The sequence below is a fragment of the Lonchura striata genome, chromosome 3 (genome assembly GCF_046129695.1).
Source record: "Lonchura striata isolate bLonStr1 chromosome 3, bLonStr1.mat, whole genome shotgun sequence".
Classification (NCBI taxonomy): Eukaryota; Metazoa; Chordata; class Aves; order Passeriformes; family Estrildidae; genus Lonchura; species Lonchura striata.
Window position 1 is genome coordinate 107603220 of NC_134605.1, and position 19780 is coordinate 107622999.

General features: G+C 43.0%; 1 protein-coding gene across 2 annotated transcripts in view; it reads left to right on the plus strand.

Moving 5' to 3' along the window:
* Window positions 1–677: 677 nt before the first annotated feature.
* The window catches only part of PTCHD4 (patched domain containing 4), an 83161-nt gene continuing 64058 nt past the window's right edge, over window positions 678–19780 (plus strand). Inside the window, exon 1 of one of the 2 annotated variants that reach the window (XM_021529768.3) lies at window positions 678–1468. In XM_021529768.3, coding sequence (XP_021385443.1) covers window positions 869–1468 — 600 coding nt within the window. In that variant the 5' untranslated portion in view covers window positions 678–868. The remainder of the gene's footprint in view (window positions 1469–19780) is intronic. The other variant, XM_021529769.3, reaches the window with a different exon arrangement.

Sequence of the window (19780 nt, forward strand, 5' to 3'; positions counted from 1 at the left end):
CAGCGGGATGGGAGCGGAGCGCGGCGGGAGGGATGCGGGGGGACAGCGGGATGGGAGCGGAGCGCGGCTCGGGGGATGCGGGGGGACAGCGGGATGGGAGCGGAGCGCGGCCGGGAGATGCAGCAGCCGCGGGACCGGGGCATGGAGAGAGGAGTGCGGCGCGGGGATGCTGCAGCCGCGGGACCGCGGGACGAGAGTGGAGAGCGGCGGCTGCTGCCGCTGCTGCTGTGGGAAGCGGATCGCCAAGTCTCCGGGCCGAGCTCTCCCTCCTCCGGCAGCCGGCGGGGATGGGGAGGGGGAGCGAGGGAGGGGCGCGGAGGGGTCGGGGGACGTTAAAATGCAGCATCATCCTCCGGCCCCGGCGAATTCCGCGTGTGTGTGTGTGTGTGTGAAGGGGCGGAGGGGAAGCGGCAGCCCTGCCCGCAGCTCCCGAGCAGGGGGCTGCGCGGGGCTGCGCGGAGCGGAGCGGAGCGGAGCGGAGCGGAGCGGGCACTGCGGAGCCGGCAGCGCTCCCGGCGCAGCGCCCGAGCCTCGCCGGGGAAAGGGGGGCACCGGGCGGGAGGGGAGGGAGGGGAAGGGGGGCGGCGATGCTGCCTGGCTTGGGGGAGGGAGGAGAGCGGGGGGGGGGAAAAAAAAGAGAGAAAGAGGGAAAAAAAGGCAAGGAACCCCCCCCCCCTTCCTCCCTCCCCTGCCCGGTCCCTTCCATCTCCGGCACACACACACACACACCCGCACGCACACACACACCCCATTGATCAATATTTGGCTGTCTTGCTGCAACTTGCTGCAGTCTTTTAAAGGAGTAGTAGAGAGAGAGGGAGAGAGAAAGGGAAACTGGCAGGAAGGGGTAAGGAGCTACACATGTCACATGTGCTTTCTAAGACGGCCAGGAGCATCTGCAGGCTGGATCTGGTGGAGGATGCTGCGGCAGGTGATACACAGAGGGCTCCAGTCGTTTTTCTACAAGCTGGGCTTATTCGTGAGCAGGCATCCGGTGTTTTTCCTCACTGTGCCCGCAGTCCTGACCATCATCTTCGGCTTCAGCCTGCTCAACCGCTTCCAGCCTGACACTGACCTGGAGAGCCTGGTAGCCCCCAGCCACAGCCTGGCCAAGATCGAGAGGAGCTTAGCCAGCAGCCTTTTCTCCCTCGATCAATCCAAAAGCCAGCTGTATTCGGACTTGCACACCCCGGGGAGGTATGGCAGGGTGATTCTCCTCTCCAAACCCGGAGGCAATATTTTGCATCAGGCTGATGTGATCCTGCAGATCCACCGAGCCGTGCTGGAAATGAAGGTGAACTACAAAGGCTATAATTATACTTTTTCCCATCTGTGTGTGTTGAGAAATCAGGATAAGAAATGCGTGCTGGATGATATTATTTCAGTTCTAGAGGATCTGAGGCAGGCTGCCCTCTCCAATAAGACAACAGCCAGGGTGCAAGTGAGCTATCCCAACACTAAATTAAAGGTATGCTCTTACTGCATGCTTTTGCCAATTAAAGAGGCAGCACTTCATTTCTTGTCCTAAACAGCAAAGAGAAATATAATCATATCTATCTCTCTCTTATCGAAATGTGTGTGATCTGGGCTTTCCTCGTGAAGCAGCTGAATCCGGTGCCTTGCTTTTGTTCTGGGCGAGGAGGGAGGGTGGGGAACTGGACGCTGCCGGAGCAGGAGAAGAAGGGAGCGGAGAAGAGCCTGAGCACCGGCAGACCTTGCAATGCCTCGAAGGTTCAATTCATGGGGGGAAAGGGACAGGAGGTCGGTGGGGGGTTGAGAGCTGGTTTGCACTATCACCTTTTCCAGCCTCACTGCTGTGGTGGAATAATTTGTCTTTAATGTGGTCAGGAAAAGCTTTCTTCAAAGGCACAGTGAGGTCCTGTGTCTCCCTGCCAAGGCTGTAAGAGCAGCAGGAGGTTTGGGCCAGAAGCAATTTCAGGTGTCCTGCCTTCTTAACCTGCATGCAAAGAAGGTGAAGGGAAGTGGGATTGTTTTTTTTTTTTTTCTCTCTCAGTGTAAAAATTATTAACTCTGTCGCTGATGGATGGGCTAGACTTTTGGGATGGATCCCACCAGCTAGAGGCTTCCAGCAAAGTTGAAACAAGGTAAAAGGTGAAAGAAGTTTCAGTCCTCCCCATTAAAAGAATAAACAATTTGGCACAAAGTATCTCAGGACTATTTCCCTGGCACACAAACACCCATCTGCTTTCCTTCCCATCTGGAGCAATTCTGTTCACCAGGACTAACCTGCTGTGAGTAAATAAGGTACAAAGTTTGCAGGTAGCTCATGAAAGAAGTTTTTGTGGATTACAGTATATCTACATGATCCCCTGGGCATTGCACCAGAGGCAGGATTTATTTAACAGAGTGTAACAAACTCCCTAGGACACTATTTACCCATGGCTCAGGTCATAGGGGAGAGGACATGCTCCTCTTTGTAAACCAGAGATCTCTGGGGTTATCTCTTCCCTTTTTCAAAGAGTTCCTTGGGGGTAAGGGACATGCTCTTGCAAGTGCCAGCACTAAGATCCTGAAGTTACAATTTGTTTCTTACTGTACATGTACCAGAAAAAGATCCCATAAAATCAGTCCCTGTTCCAAAATCTGAAGCAGAGACATAGATTGATTTTATTTGATTGTATTTTTCCTTCAATAAAAGTGCCAGGTGGAACAGCTTGGATTTGATCCCATGGCTGTAGATGTTACAGTAATTGCTTTGTACAGAGTTGTGGCTGCCTGAGTGGAGTGTGTGAAAATGAAAAGGTGTCCTTGCTGAAAAGTCCTGAGTGCAAAGAGTGCTCAGATAAACAAGTTATTCTGGATTAAATATCCCTGGATGAATTTTATCTTCTAGTGTGCTGCAAAGACAATCCTGCTACTGCAGAATTAAAGTGAATCCTTTACATTTTACTTAGTTTTAGAATTAAAATTAAGGTAGTTCAATGGATAACACTGATAATCTAGACTAACAGTGTTATAAAGCAGCTTTATACAGAAATAGTCGTGGTAGTAGTCCTACTCTCTCAATCCAGGTTAATTCTCTTCTCTAGACAAACCCTAACTGATCTTATCAAAACTAGGATGCAATCACTTGCAATGTGTTTTTTTTTTTTGGGTTTTGTTTTTTTTTTTTTTTTTTCATTAGAAGATTGCCTACAGCTCCTCCTTTTTTAAAGATAAAAGCAAAGGAAAAGATAATGTGGTCTGAATTAGCTACATATTGGACTGCTATATAATTCACACACAGAGAAAGGTTTTCCCAAAACATAGAAGTCTAACTCTGAGCACTACTAAACACCATCCCAGCACCTTCAACCCCCCAAAGAGTTGTATTTCATCTTCTGGGTGAGGGAACAAGCACCCTTAAGTAACTCAGTTTAAAACTGGACAGAGCAGGGAGCTTTCTGCCCTCTTGCCAGTGAAAGAAGATAAAGCCACCAAAGCCTGTGACTAAACTTCAGAGAAAAGCCAGCAATTACAACCCATTTCTGTGGGTCCTGCTTTTACTGAGAAAGAGAAACACACTTTGCCACAATTTTCCTTCTTCTTATATGTTAAGGACTCTATTATGGATCTGTGGTCAGCCCTGAACCTGGGCTGGTCTTCAGTGATGGTGTGTCTGCAGACACTCACCTTCTCTGGTCTCTTTGGCTCCAGCTGCTGGGATTAAATTACTGTTTTGTATAACTAATTCACTATCTTATCTCTGTCATCTTTGCTGTCCCATCTACCATGGGTTACGAAGTTGAAGGGTAACATCTCATGATCTCCTTCAAACCATGGGCAAAATCTTGGTTTAATCCCAGCTCTCAAGCTGTTTACTTGACCTCCCTCACTTTGCTCCTGTGAGCAAAGGATGTGGAAACTCAGGTCTGTATTTCTTGTTTTGTATTTTTTTTTTTTTTAAACAGAAACATCTCAGATGCTGCACCCATTTAGGTAGATGAGTTTCTGGATGTTCAGCAAAGGGAGACAACCCCTGTGACTGTAGCTGTGAGGTTTTGTATTTCTTCATACCTGAGTTGTGACATTAAGGAAAAGTTGTGGCTAAACCTCATGGGACTGCAAACAAGAGGACCAAATCTGCCTGTTCTTATTCATTGTGAGCTAGTGCTCATCACATTCTGTGATCCGTGCTCTTGGGGTTCTTCTCAGCTAAACTTTCCTGCATCATTATAACCCACCAGTATCTTCTAGGCTGCCTCACTTTCCCAAAGGTCATGTTCCTTGGTTAATACTGGTAGGTTTTGCTATTTTTTTAAATAATGGCTTCAAATTAAACAAAATTCTTCTAAAAACAATATGGGGATTTCAAAATCATGAAGGTGCCCCATATGTATTTAGTTTACAGCTGACATGGGTCAAGTGTCAAACTGTGGTCTGGGACACAATGACAGTGTTGAGCTGTTCCGCTTCTGCTCCATCTAGGAGCTGCAAAAACATCTTGTAGTTTATTATTTCCCTCAAGCCTTGTGAGAAGCTTTTACTTTGTTTCCCTTCTCATCTCCTGATGGAAGCCAAATCAGTTCAAACCTCTCAGGTGAGGCTGCCTGAAGGGTGTCAGGGGGTGAGTTCTTGGCAGGCTTCCCACAGGAACTTTGTGGGGACCCCTCAAGCAGGTTTCAGCAAACTGCTCCAGTTTTGAAGCAGCTGCTATCAGGCTGCAAAATCTGATGAAACTGCTTGGCTTTTCCTGAAGAAATCTGGATGTGAAGGATAGTTGTTTAATCGTTACTTGCTGTAGTGTTGGAAGAACTTATAGCCCTAAATACTTCTACTATCACTATCCCTCCATAAGTCAGGAACTTGGGCTCTCCACTCAACAGGGAAGGAGCAGAGACACAACATTCACACTCAGAGCACAGATTGCAGGGTGGTTTCAAATGCCTGAGATAGGTTTAAAATCCACTCTGGCTACTTAGGGGTGATTGTAGGCAAGTGCAGATGAACCAGGCTGAAGGAAAATGCCAGCTTTCATTGCTTTGGGAGCACAGTAGTCTGCTCACTGCAGTCTGCAGCCCAGCCAGAGAGTGACTTGCCCAAGGTCATGCAGATAGACCGTGGCAGAGCAGGAAAACAAAGCTGGATATATGAAGTCTTGATGAAGACTTTTGAAATATTTCCTGGAGAAACTTTGCTCATGCTTTCCTCAGTTCAGGACATAAAAAAGATGCCTCTGTGCTTGGGGTCTGGACTGTGCCTTAACTTGCACAGACTGGACAAATTTGTGCTGAGCACTCACTGTCAGTCATCAAACTGTTAAATCTCAAGTTTTGGCAAATATCAACATTGTTTTTGTCAGCTGGCACTTCCAGAACTGTAACTGTGTGTGACTTGGGAGACAGCATGGGAAAGAGTCCACTCCAGATCAGTAAATCTGCTCCATCCTGCTGATAATGGTGTGTGGTGTTCTTAGAAGTGAGCACATTGTGCCTCTGCCTCAGGGCCAGAATGTGGTCTGAGGCACAGTCTATTTGTTGGTATAAACAGAATTATTGATTACCTGAGGATTACTTCTTGTGTACCATAAAATATGAGGGAAGAGATTGCTTTTTGACCCTGATTCGCCTATAACCAAAGAAAATTTTCTGTTCTATTCCAGAAAAAGCCAAAAAAGCTCCAGATAAAAATAATCAAAGTTATTTCTGAACACAGTCTTTATATGGAAGGGAAAAAAAAGAAAAGTATAAAAACATTTTTTCAGGTATTTCATCTTTATTGTTTCTTTGTTGCTTTTATGTTTATTTGCTACTTTGTCTGAGAAAAGATAGTAACTGAGAACTTCCCTGTCTGAGTTCAAAATAAATATGACAACTGCTGGCTTAAAGAAAACTTTTATATCTGGTCAGCAGATTGGTTCCTGTAATATTGCCTTCAATTAATTAAGTATCAGTCATTTATGAACACTAGGCAAAACAGCAGCCAATAAACCAGAAATCTCTATTACCACATTTGTGATAAACACATCAGTTGGATATTGAGTCTGCTCTTGCTTAAGCTGAAGCATTACTTGCATTCACTCAACATCTTGAAACCTCTAATTGCAGTTTTGCTACTGGCCAGATTCTCAAGTTTTCTCGCATTAGCAGCTGTACTTTCAAATGAGTCTTGCTCCATTTGCATTTGTGGAGGCTTTCTGACTGCTCTAAGATTAATCCCTCCTTAGATGTCCCTGAGGGGGACACCTCTATGGGACAGAGAAAATATGAAACCAGAGCCCACTTCCATCAGAGTAGGCATCTGTGCACCAATAATATCCACAAACTGATTATCCCTGCAGTAAAATCATTTAGAGTGCAAGATTGCCCTAACTCAAACAAGCAGATGCTTCTTCAGAAGCAGTGTGGCTCTGCACCCTTTTGTGATACCACCTGTTCCAACCCAAGCACGTGGTTCAGGATTTTGTGAAGTGCTCTGTGGCTGGAAAAATCTACCAAGTCAAAGAAAAATAATAAAACATGTGCAGGGAGAAGATCAGAAGAGGGAGGCTGCAGGCTGCAGATAGTTTTCATCTCAGCATCGCAGATGAAGACAGGATGGGCAGGCTGAGCTCAGAATAGCTGCTCAGTAGCATGAAAGCAAGTGGAAAATGTTTGAAGCATAGGAGCATCTTCTGGCTCACAGATTGGGAAACTAATCTGGGGGAAAAAAGAGGCACTTCTACTCTTCCAACTGTGTTTCCATACTGCCCAGCAGCACTGGGGAGGGCTCCTGACCCTCCTCACCTGGATGGGCTGGTGGAGCTGTGCCTTTGCTGGGAGATGCCTCTGTAGATATCAGCTTTTGAAGATGTGATTAAGCAGCTCAGTTTGGGCAAGAAATTAAGTATTTCCTTTCATTTTTAGTAGAATTCTGCACTCCTGCCTTTGCTTAGTACATTAGGAAGGGTCTCTGCATTGTCTCTGACAGCCAAGCATTAAGTTAACACTCTCATGTACAGATAAGTCATTCCAATGTAAACAAAGAGCAGAAAGGTAGCAGAGACCAAGCAAGGCAAAAATGAGTGTTTGGGTGCTCTTTCTGAATTGCCATTCTTCAGTTCAGAACTTAACATTCCTTGTCAATCTCTGAGGGACATTCCACCTTCAGCTGACCAGGAGTGTAGAGAGCAAGTTCCTTGGGTGTGGGGCTCCATCCTTCCCATCCAGCACTGAGAGTTCTGGCCATATAGAAGACTGCAAAGAAAATATTCTTCATTGACCTTTTGGATGACCTTGGTTGCCTTCCCCTCCCAGCTATTCCACTTCTAGTTTTGTCAGCACTTACAGGGGGACATGGCCTTTTGTGCAGTGCCAGGCCTTGATGTGAATAATAATAAAGAAACAACTGGAAGGTTGTTTAGGAGGAGAGAAGAGCAAAATGCAATTACAAAGCCCTTCTGCTAGTAATAATGGCTTATCCCTGGGGATCCCTGGGGTGGATGTCATCTGCCTGCCAAAGGGAGAAAGCCCAGTAAAACTTTGCCATTTTCCCTAAAAAAGACAGTCCCTGGTGGACATAAAAAACATTTATTTCCTTTACATAAAATATTATTAAATATTTGGTTAAAGCTTGCCAATGTTTTTACAATGGCATGGTATCTTATAACAGTTATCCCTGTGTTTTCCCAAAAGGTCTTTGTAGCCCCCTGCTGTACTGGCTGTGTGAGCTCTTGGAGGGATCTGAACTTCTGTCTTCAGATTTACAACAGATGGGTATTCTTGATATCTGTAACAAGAATGGAACAAATTCAAGTACCACCAAGCAAGGCAGAATAAAATTTATTAACATTAGAAAAGAAGACATGACATATGCCCAGATGGAGAGGAGACCTTATCTATCCTATTATAAGGATATACCACTTCTATTCTATGGTAGAAGTGAGAGGAATCTTGTAAGGACAAAATTAGGCTGATAAATATGGCCAAAGAGAAGTTCTTAAATTATTTATCATCCTTTATGCTTATGTGGGTATGCATTTACAGGCATATCTTAGTTGGCAAACAATGATGTAGGTAAGGCTGGGGTAGGCATTTGGAAAACAGTAATCTAAGAGCAAAATCCATATTAAACCTCTTCAGACATTGAGATAAAAGATCTCTCTGCAGTGGTTATTACAAAAGAACACGCTGACTGGTTCTCCAAGAGAAGTCAATCGAGTTGGGGAAACCGTGATCTTGCATTTGTATTGAAAGCTTTTAATTTATGCAGGCCCCACATCCACTGCCCCTTCATACTGCAAGCAGTGAGATGTGGCTGAGACTTGAGCTGTAAAACAGCTTTAAATACAAAAGAAAGTCTTCAACAATGTAGGAAAGCAGATACGAGAGGCTGAAGGAGCGAGCTATGAAGTATTTTATACCTCTTTTTCTCACTGCATTTGTGCTGTTCTCTGTTTTCCTACCTACCAAGGGGCGAGGTGCTCATGTGGGGAATAGGCAGTAAAGGAAGTTCTTGGAAGTGAGGCTGTGAAGCATCCTACAAAGGGAGAGAGCAGTGACCGAGCTCCTGAGCATTGCAGAGATGCTCACATGCAGTGGCACGTGTCATTGCCCTAGCCCTGGTGTGAATTGGCCTCACTTTTACACTGATCAGACCACTGAGAGCGGGAGCTTAAGGTGAGGTGCTGGAGATCTCTGATGACACTAGCAAGGGTGAGCTGGTGGCAGCAGGAAGATTTCTATCTAAAAAGATTTACTGTGGGATCAGCTCAAGGGCAAACTTGCAATCATTTCTGGTGGCAGTTCTGGTATGATGTTTTGCTTAAGTTTTTTTTCTTCTCCTTAGCACCACTCATACATGGTAGGCAATTCCTACACAACAGCATTCCTGCATGCCCAGCAGCAGCTCTGCAAGATACCTGAGGGCCTTCACAGCTGTGAGTTGGCCAGATCAGCTTTTCTCCCCAGTTTTATGTTTTGCCACCAAACACACTCTCCTCCAGTCCACTCTTGCCAGCAAATTGGCATCACAGACAGGGAACTGCTGGGTGAGCATGGGTTGAGAGACTGGTATAATTAGCTGGCTAATTCGGAGAGAGTTTTCGTCTAATAATGATCCATAGCTAAAAAATTAGTTGGCACTACATGTGTGTAACATTTTCTGAGTACGTATAATGGCAAATATTTTGGCGTCTTGCAGAATAATTCTTCTTTAAAAATTACACAAGCCCTAAATCCTGCTTATCTGTGCTGAGGGCATCTGAGAAGGTAAAGGGCAGTCCTGCCTTCCTGCCCCACCCCTTTGAAGCCAACACACACCGAGACTCCTAGTGCAATGCAGTGCAAGCAAGGGGGATTAAAGATTTATCTCCAGCCTGCCACACTTATTTCCTTGTGCTAAGGGTGGGACACCTGGGAGGGCTGTTGAGGAGTTCCACAATAGTTCCAGGGAAGTCCAAACACTTGCCATGCATCTCTCACAATCTGTAAGGATAAACAGCACATACAGGGCTGGTTCTGAGGCACCGAACCCTCGTGCCCAGTTTGGCACTGAAACAAGACAGAAAAGCTGCATTTGTGTACGACAGGGTCTTGCTTTTCTTACACTTTGTGTAATTGTTCCCACCAGTGTTACACGAGCGTTGTCAGCCTGATGGCAGGTGTTGTTCTTCCCACATGCATGGTGCATTTTTGCACACATGTCAACAGCTTCCTAAAGGGTGCTACAATTCAGCAATGGCCACAGAGGGTTTAGCTGCTTCTGTTCTAAATGCTGAATTACCTGGACTAAATCATGCATGACCTGGCTGGCCCAAAAATCTTCAGCTGCATCTTTTTCCATCTGAAATGTCTATCTGAAATTTCAAGTATTCTTGAAACCAAAAGCATTTTTGAAACAATGTCCACCCTGCCCTTAATTTCATTTTGAAGGATGGAAATATTCAGGTTCCCACAGTTTCATTTTGACATTCCTCTAACAAAATGTTCCTGGGTTTTTTGTATTAAAAGGGGTCATTCTAGATAGTCTTTCAAAATTTTTCCAAAAATATTTTTCTGTCACATTATCCTTTAGATTAGAAAATAAAGGAGGAAAAAAAAGCCAAAGTCATTTTAAGAGGAATTTTTTTCTGTATTCAAACTTTAGGGAAGGAAAATCACAACAAAATAAACTCACCCAGCTGGTTGAGGACACAGCCCAGTGCCCCTGCAGACAAATTTACCCACCAGGAGGGTGCTCTGGCTCTCGTTAATGCAGTTTTACACTGAAGACCAAGGCACTGTATCGATGGGACAAGTGATCCTGGGTTCCAGTTTTCCAAGCCAGTCAAGTTTGTAAAAAATTCTGCAGTTCATTAAGAAGAAAGATGTTGTTAGCAGTATTTCATTATGCAATTCCATCTCTTTGACAGAATCTGTGACTTAAATATAAATCACTTTTTTCCTAACCATTTTCCAGGATGATTTCTTAGAGTAGATTTTAATACATTAAACAAATACATTAACAAATTCAGTGCCAAGTAGACGCAACACACATTCATGTGCATTTTCCCCCTAAAATTCACAGTTCAGTTTGTTCATGTTCTTGACTCTTTGAGTGAGGTTTTATTCACAGATAAGCACAAAACATCCCCCAAAAGAGATTTCACCATGAAGACTTTTACACCCAGATGACAAACCCACTTCTCTTTAGGAGTGGCTGGAATATGTGGTAATAAATATTCTCACAGTGTTGTTTCTTTTTTAACTAACCTTAATTTTCCTGTCCATGACTGATTTCCCAACTGCATGTAGAAAACATTGGCCACCCAATTGGTGCACAACAGACTTGTCATGGTAAATGGCATAGAAATTTGGGACACCAGCAGAGAAATGCAAACATTTTTGAAGACTTACAAATAAATGTCTCTCCACTCTTTTCTATCCCCAGGCTTCAAGATTAGCACAAGCATTAGGCTTTAGGTACATACCCCAAAATAAATTTCACAAGCTTGACAAGCTTAAGAACTCCCTGGTCTCATAAAGCATTTCATTTTTGGTTTTGGGAATTCAATTTTAAAGAAAATGGTGGGGTTTTGAGGTTTTTTTATACTCCTAAAAGAATAAACCCTGTATCCTTATGACTTTTACCATCTTCTTTCCTTAATTATCAGATTTTAGAAGTGGGAGAAGGAGGACATCCTTGAAAGGAAATTTGTCTTATATAAATGTCAAATGCTGTAATTACATATGATCCATTGTTTTTCATCACAATATTCACCTCAAAAGACAAGTTAAAACAGATCATTTGTCACTACTTAACAGATCTGAACAAAGCTCCTTTAGGAACTATTCTGATACTTCTGTTGTGGAAAACCTGATTGCATTTTAAAATAGTAAAAATAGCAAAGAAAAATAAGGCAGAATGGGATGTGTTTTCACTTCCTTTAGAGCAGCTAAAGAAAAGATAACCAGGATAGGGAATAGCCCAGGATAAAGCTAAAAAAACTCAGGTTCATGCCTAAACCATTTGAATTGGCTTTTCCCACAGCCTCTTCAATGAGGATACAGCGAACACACAGGACAACATTCCAGATGTTTGGTAAAAGAGCTGTTTGGGGTGTGGGATGGTGGTTTTGGTGCAGGGCTATGCATTCAAGAATTCATATTCTGCTGTGACTTCTCCTTTACATTGATTTTTCCCATCATAAAGGATGGCTGTGGTGCTGCTGAAGAAATTCAAAAAGCTGCTGGAGTTTTATGAGACTCTTCCATGTAACAGCAAGAGGTCAAACACATAAAAGGTTTATAAGGTCAGTCTAACCCATTCCCTGGCTGGTGCAGGATTATGAGGAATCCCTAATAGAGAAATTAATTCAGATTGGCTTGGATGGGAAATCAGTCATTTGGGTTGGGAACTGGCTGAAAGATTGTAAATGAGGAATCATGATAAATGATAATGTAACAAGTTTATGGAAGATATCTTGCAGGGTATCTGGAGAATTTGTGTTAGGTCTGGTCTCATCTAACATCTCTATTAATTATCAGGAAATGGAATTGAATTGCACAGAAGTGAAGTTCACAGATAATATTAAGCAAGAAAGACATGTCAGCAGCAGCTGAGTCACAGAATTTACACAGATAGATCCAGAGCAGTTAGAAAGCTGAGCAGAAAATAATACCATTTTTTGAAGAGCTTTCTTTACATGCGGGTGCCCAAAGGGTAACATAGGATCCTCCTTTGGAACTGATTCATGTTAGCTGAGTTCTGCCAATCTCAAAGTGGAGGTGCAGCACTTAAATGACATGACCAAGGTCAAAGACAAAGTTGATGTTGAAGTTGGAGTTTTGCAGCCCCCAGAGAAAAGGCACTTATTTTAACTCCAACTCTGACACTGCTTTGCGAGGACAGACATTTCAGTACTCGATGTTCTCCTTCCTCCTTCACCTTCTTGCACATCCAGCTCAGCAGGACACACACAGTTCCCTGTGTAGAGCTTGAACAGGGCTTTGCAGGCTGCAGAGGAAGCATTAAATTGTCAGGGAAGTCTTGATGGAATTCTGCTTCTCTTTCTTCCTTTTGTTTTGTTCCTTTCTAGAATGAAACAAGTCCTCTTCTGGAGTTTTGTGCTGACTGTGAATTTTTGATGGGTGATTTGATTTGGATTTGGATGATTTGTAAAAGTCCTTTTGCCATGTTGTGCATTGTTTGATTGTTTCACAGCACTTCAAATTTGAAAATCCTCATACCTCTAATGTCAAAAATTGGCTCCATTTTGTCCCTGTTGAAGTTTGTCATTTCTTAATTGTATTCTGGTTGTGCCAAGGAAAAATTATGGTAGCAGACAGTCCTAAAACTTAGTTTAACAGGATAGTTATGAAATATTCATCTGGATCCTATCCTAGTTTTTGTCCAACTTGAGCATGATCACAGAACTATTGTCTAGGAAATGGCTGGTGATGTTTGTGAAAAGAATTGTAGAGTCAGGCCATTTCTTCTCTTTTTGTTCACAATGTCAGGGCCTTTGCTGCAGTGGATGGGATCTGGTCTGGTCTTCAGAGTCAGGCTGTGACCCTTCCAATGAGGGTCTGTGGTGGAGAAATTTGTGGGTGCTCATGCAGAGAGTCACAAAAGCAACACATGTATTTCCTCTAAAAGCCATTTTCTATTCAGCATCTAATCTAAAGTGAGCAAAATGTGCAACCAGAGGATAGAAGGGTGAACCTGCAGGAGTAACTAATTTCAGTTTCTCTAAACATCTACATTAGGACAGGAGAAACTCACTATTCAGAGACATCATAGACCAGAGCAATAATATTTGTATTATGCATTAACCTTTCAGATGGTTAAAATTAGGTAAGTGAATGTCACTATACTTTTATTTCAAATTACCCCAAAAAAAGTTCCATGAAATTTCTGTAAGCATGAGAAAATGCTAAATCTAGAGATCATTAGAGAAAAGGCTCATATCAGGTGATGATTTTCCAAAAAATCCTAGGGAATAATCTGTGTGTGCACTGACATGAGAAAAATAACCTCCCAGAATAATTTCACAGGGAAAATCTAGGTTCCTTCTCAAGTCCATTGCAACTTTTTCTCACTCCAAGTCTCTGACAGGGCTTTGAAAAACTCTTTTTGGAAATTATTATTAGACAGTTGCAAAAGAACTAAAATACATTAATCTGAATAAGGAATTAGCTCCCACTGAAGGAACTGGAATTAAATGCCATCCTCATCCAAAATAGATTGCCAGATATTGGCAGTTTATTGCAGCAGGGAGACAGAAATTTTGCAGAGTGCTCAGGAGACAAATGTTGAAATTCCATCATCTGGAAGAGCTTTAACATCTGATTACTCTTTGGCTTACTCTATCAGAATTTTTCCCTAAATATTTGCTTGAAATCCAAAGGTGGCTAGATACCACAAGGCCCCACCATCTGCAACATTTTTGCTTTAGAATTAAAAGTCCAATCCTTCCTCTTCTGCCAGAACCAAAACCTTTCCAAATAGACTATACTAATATAAAATTGAAAAATCACTTTGCGCAGCAGGTGATTTTGAAAAACCTTTTTTGTTTTTTTAACACCTATTGCATTACAGTAATTATAAAATGCATATTTGGGGGGAAAAGCTTTGATGTATTGCAAGGAAACATTTGAAATAAGTTGAAAGGATGGTTGTTAATACTAATATTATTTACAGAGAATTTCTGCATTTCTCCGGAAGAGCTTATACGCAGAAATTAAATATTCATCTCACTTTGTATCTTGAATTCATTATTAACAGCAACACTACATTCATGTACACATCTAGGAACACATATAACTTAACTTCAAGCATTTTATAAAGGTACATAAACAAGGCTTTGGGGCACTGTAGGCTTTAGGAGGACTAAAATCCCTAAGAATGAGAGTCAGTCCATTTAAGATAAAAATTGCCTTCCAAAGGTGCCCTGTCTTCCTCTTTTCCTGTAGCAGGCAGTGAAGTAGTCCTGACATTTTCACAGTACTCCTGACATTTCCAGCCTGACACCTTGGTTAGGCAGCCTGACTCAGGACCTCAGAGCCTCAGTTGTGGCTTTTCATGCTTTGAGCTTTGTTCTGGCTGAAGAGACACATCCAAATCAGAAACTCTCCTGGAAGATAATAGGGATTGTGTATCCAGAGTAAGGACAAATACTCAGCTGTGAAATACAGCCACCTTTAGGATGGAGCCTTTCAGGTGTGGCACAACTGATATCACCATTAGATTGGGGGGTCTGAACAGAGAAAATTAAAGAAATCTTCTGCCAGATGGCAGCAAGGAGAGGATAAGGGGATTAAATATTTGGTTTTCCTTTTTTTTTTTTCTTTCGCTTTTCCCCCTCCTGTTCATTTTGCATAAACCTGGATTATTTCTCCAATCCTTTTCACCACACACCACATGAGCAGCTGCTCCCAAGCTTGGCAGGGAGGAGATGCAAGCTTATGACAGAGAGGAAAGGGACCTCGCCTCTGGCATCACCAGTTCACACTAAGAAATGCAGCTACTAAAGTTCAGCATCAGAATGGGAAGATTTGTGGAGCATGGGCAGCTTCTCCAGCTGTGTGTTTGCACAGCATCTTGCACAGCAGGGTCCTGGGCCCTGCCAGAACCCCACTGGTGACCAGTGATTACAGTCTGAACCGAGATCTCGGCATCTGCTGGACTTCATGTGTGTCCTCCCAGTCCTCCACAGCACAGAGGCTGCATTGAGATAATTTCCAGGCATGCAGACCTTGTTCAGTGGCACCCCCTGCAATCTCTAGGTGAAGGCTTTGGGATGATGTAAAATTTCCTGATTGCCCCATGCTGTTGTGTAACACTATATCACTGCAATGTGCTGTGTGCTGAGACAGTGCAAGACACCCTCTCCCACAGAGTATGACTGAGAAAATACAGAAATCCAACCCTCCTTGTGTCAGTGGACTTCCAGTGTAAGAGCTCTGCAGTGATGAGAGGCAATGGGAAGCCCAGAGAGTCATAGAATCATTTAGGTTGGAAAGAACATCAAGTCCCACAATTAACCCACCACTGCCAAGTCCAGCACTAAACAACGTCCCCAGACACCACACCTGAATATTTTTGAACAATTCCACATGATGCCATGGAATGATGTGGTATTCCATGCCATGATGTCGTGGACTTTAAATTTTTTTAACTGGGATAAGAATTAAAGACTTGTGAGAGGATTGCACATGACAACACCTTCATCTCTGTGGGCTACTAACACAAGATTTTACCATGAAAGGAGTACATTACAAGGTGATCTTGAGACAAAATTCACAAATATAAAAGCTACCTGCTGATGTTCAAATGGGGGTGTCAAAAATCTCTATGAATGTACTGAATTAAAAGTACCCTGGGTCAGCAGAACCCCAGCTTTAGTTAGGTTTTAATGCATAAACCAAGGCCTACTTAAATGCCTCATTCCCTCTCCCCCTTCCCAGAGCCTCATCCAGCACCATGAGAAAAAGGAAAAAAGAATAAAAAAGGAAAGCATCTGAAAGCAGACATTTTTTTGGCTCTCTCCAGCTAACAAATGGCCAAACTCATTAAAACCCAGTGTGTGCTGGAGAGAAGGGAGGGATGCTTCATGGAAGAGAAATTGCTGCACGATGCCAAATTTGAGAATAATAAAAAAAGAGGGAAAACTGATTAATTATCTCTTAGAAAAGAGGAATTTTCAGCTAGAAGTGTTAAGTGTCCTCAACTGTATCTGCTTTGTGCAGTGTCTTGTTTTATCTTACTGAGCATTGTGAGAATATAAGTCCCTGCTAGGACTTGGATAAGAGCACAGCAGCATCTCATATTCAAAGCCTGGGCTTAGCTAATCCAGTTACCTGTAAATTAACCTCAAAACCATTCTAGACTCAAAATCTTGCCACATCACACTTGAGTCTGTCTGATTCTCAGTTACTTCTTTTCTTCCTGCCTTTGATAGAATATTTTTGCAGTGTTTCAGTACTTTGGCTGCTGGTCCCTGGAGAAAACAAGATGAGCAGAGACAGATAAAATTAAAGAGATGTTTGCCAACATAAAACATAATTTAAAAAGAGAAAAGCACCCTTTTCTGTGTCATTATTGAAACTTCAGATTGTAAAGGCTTAAACGATTCCTGTGGATCTGCTTTACTGCTCACTTTTTATTCTCTGTTGTTTGTTTTTTTAACATTTCCTTTAAATGAAGTAATAAAACCAGGCAAATCCAATCCTTTTCACTTTCTGGCAGATTTGCTTCCTATTTCTTCTGTGTATTGGATTTCATGTGGTGTAAGGAAAGCAATTAGAAGAGTCACACAGTGGGATGCTCACAAAGCAAGAGGGCCCACAAATATGTCAGTGAAAATCTCTGTCCCCTCTTTAGAATCTCCTGACAGCCACTGGGTCCCATCCCCAGTCACCCAAATCTCTTTAGTTTGGGCTTATGGAGTGTGGGATGAACTTTTTCAAGCAGTTTTATGCCTTTTGCTTTTACTGATATGGAAAGAAGACTTTCCGTAATTTTTTTTGTGCATTCTGCTGTCTTTTTAAATTTAGTATTTAGGATCTTGTTTAACCTATATCTCCATAGACCTCAAGAAATCTTAAGATTAAATATTCTCAAGAGATAGAAAGAATTTTGGTTAAATGTTGTCCTGCTTACTCCACTGGGAGAAAAGCATGACCCTCTTGAGATAACAAAACTGTTGAATTTCACTGGGGTACAAAGATAGTTTTTATTCATTAATTCACTTACTTTTTGTTGCTAATATAATTCAAATCATTGCATTTAGGAGAAAGATTTGTCTATTAAAATAAAAATTGAACTGTTCTATTCTTCCTCCTCCTCCCAAGCAGCTAATTTAATTTATTTTGTTTTTTATTAAAGAGCTAGAAAATCAACAATACTCTGAGACTCCAAAGGACATCTTCCATCTGTGTCATGGAAGACACTGTCTTGGTGCACCATAGTTTAGAAATGGACAGAGAGTGAAAACTGGGCTAGATGGGCCACTGGTCTGTGCTGAAAAAACACTCTAATATTTTTAACATTTGTTGCAATTTTCTTCCTTTCCTTTGAACATTTTTAATATTGCACTTAAGCTGTGGAGGAAATCAGAATGAATATAGAGTGTTCATTCATTAAAAGTACTCATGATATAGATTCATTGAGGCTGCCAAACATGAGAGACAGTTTCCATTCTTCAAACACATTACTGCATATGCCAGTGAGAGTGTTTAACTGTATATATCCAAATATTGGTGTTTTACACAATTCCCTCAAGGCACTGCTGTCAATGATTCATTCCTGTGTTTCTCCTTGGCGCAAACAAAATTTTTTGGGATGAAGAGTAGCTGTGGGCAAGACCACAGAGACCAGCACCTTTTTCTTTTTTTCAGTTGTACCTGGGCAGTTTTCATGGCTTAGCAACTCGCAGAGGCATAAATGTTTTTGCAGTTTGCATAGGTGGAGAGTCACAGCTCTAGCAGGCAATGCAGGAGCTTGGATTTGCCCCCACCTGGCATCTCCTTGAAAAAGTTCTGACCTGCACTGACTACTTTTACCATCTTCCTTCTTCCTGGAGGATTTAGGGGTCAGTGCAGCCATTTCTTTGCTCTGTGGTTCCTCCACTGGCAGGGACAGGCTGTGAAAAGCAGAGGCTGGTGCCAAGGTTCTGTGATCCTAGGCAGGGCAGGATCCCTCCAAGGGACAGTGAATGGTGAGGAGGGAGCAGGAGCTCTGTGCCTGCTGGAAACAAGAGGACAGTCATGTTTTAATACCTTACCTGGTAGATTCACACCCCCAGGGTAACCTACAATTTCTGAGGTCCTGCTGACATGGATCACCTTTGGAAGGTGAACTTGTGTCACCTACAAGGTTTCCTGAGCCACCCACCTTCCTCCTGAGTGAGCTATCCCAGCTCCCCAGGCTGCTGGGCATCCAAGGAAAGCTGTGCCCTTCACCCCTGCACCCATCTCGTGGGACTGGGGTGCTGAGGTGCAGCTCACCTGCCTGAACTGTCTGTGCCAAAGCTGCTTCACTGCTGTGCCTGTGTCCTGCTCCTGATGGAGGGCAGAGAAGAAAAAGGCAGAGACAACAGCTGTAGCCCAAAATTATCCTCCGGTGCTTGCAGTTCTCTTTGTGCTGTCTGTGACTCTCCCATCTTCCAGCACCCTTCCCACCTAGGGAGATGAATGATCCCAGCCCATGTGGGTATTGCTCATCAGCTTCAAGGACACCACTGTGTCCTTGGGTGCACAGGTGCTGCTCAGGACAGCTGGGGACAAAGCTCTGTGGGACAGTTAATCTATTCCTCTTTTCCAAAAGGAACTGGGATGGGATCTGAGATGGACTGAATTGGAATCTGACCTTGTGGGTGAAGGGATCAGTTGAGAAACAAAGATCTTGAAGATAGGACAAAGACTGAAGAGGGGTTGCAAAGGATGTAAAGATGAAATATAGTCTAGGAGGGAAGTGGAGTGAGGCTGGTGTAGGAGGGAGAGAGATTATCTTGTATTTTCTTCCCAGAGAGATGTGCAAGGGAAACAGAAGATGAAGTTAGAGCCTTTTTTCCTTCCTTTCTGTCCTTCCCTTGTCTCGACAGAGATGCCCATTGAGGGTGATGGGACACAGGGACAGCTTGTCCAAAGAGATGGTGGATGCCCCACTCCTGGGAACATTCATGTCCAGGTTAGATGTGGCTGAGCAACCTGATCTAGATGAAGGTGTTCCTGCTCATTTCAGGGGTTGGACCAGGTGACCTTCAAAGGTCCCTTCCAACCCTGACCACACTATGGTTCTCAGAAAACCTGACAGGGTGATGCTGAAGGAACAAAGTGAGGAGCACCACTCAGAAACAGCACTGCCAGAAGCTCTTTCAAAGAGAAGAGTTCTCTAATGTCAGTCACACTTTGTTATTGCACTCTTATGAATTCTTCCATAATTTGATTTAATTCTAGGGAATTTCTTTTATTCTCTGTTATTAATACTACAATATATGTCCCTTTTAATCTGTTCTTGCTTCTTTTATCAAAATCTAGAAACCCAAAGCTGTTGATGGTAGGGGTACAGGCCCAGAGTCATCAGAAAGAGTATCAGATGGTTCTGGTTCCCTTTTGGGTGCTCTGTGTACTTCTTTCTTTACTTAAAAATCACCCTAGAATCCCATGATTTCCCTGGGAAGAGGCTGAAGGGCTGTGGTTTTATTAACCAGCAGGACACGTCTGTGAAGGGGCCAGCATGAGCCAGGAATGACAAGGCAGATCAGGCATTTTTAGCATGATAAAATCTGGGGTCAAGTCTTAAGTAATCTCATGCCTCTGCTTTAAGGGCAGAGAAATGGGCTGAGAACTGCAGAGAACAAATCTGCTTTTGACCTGTA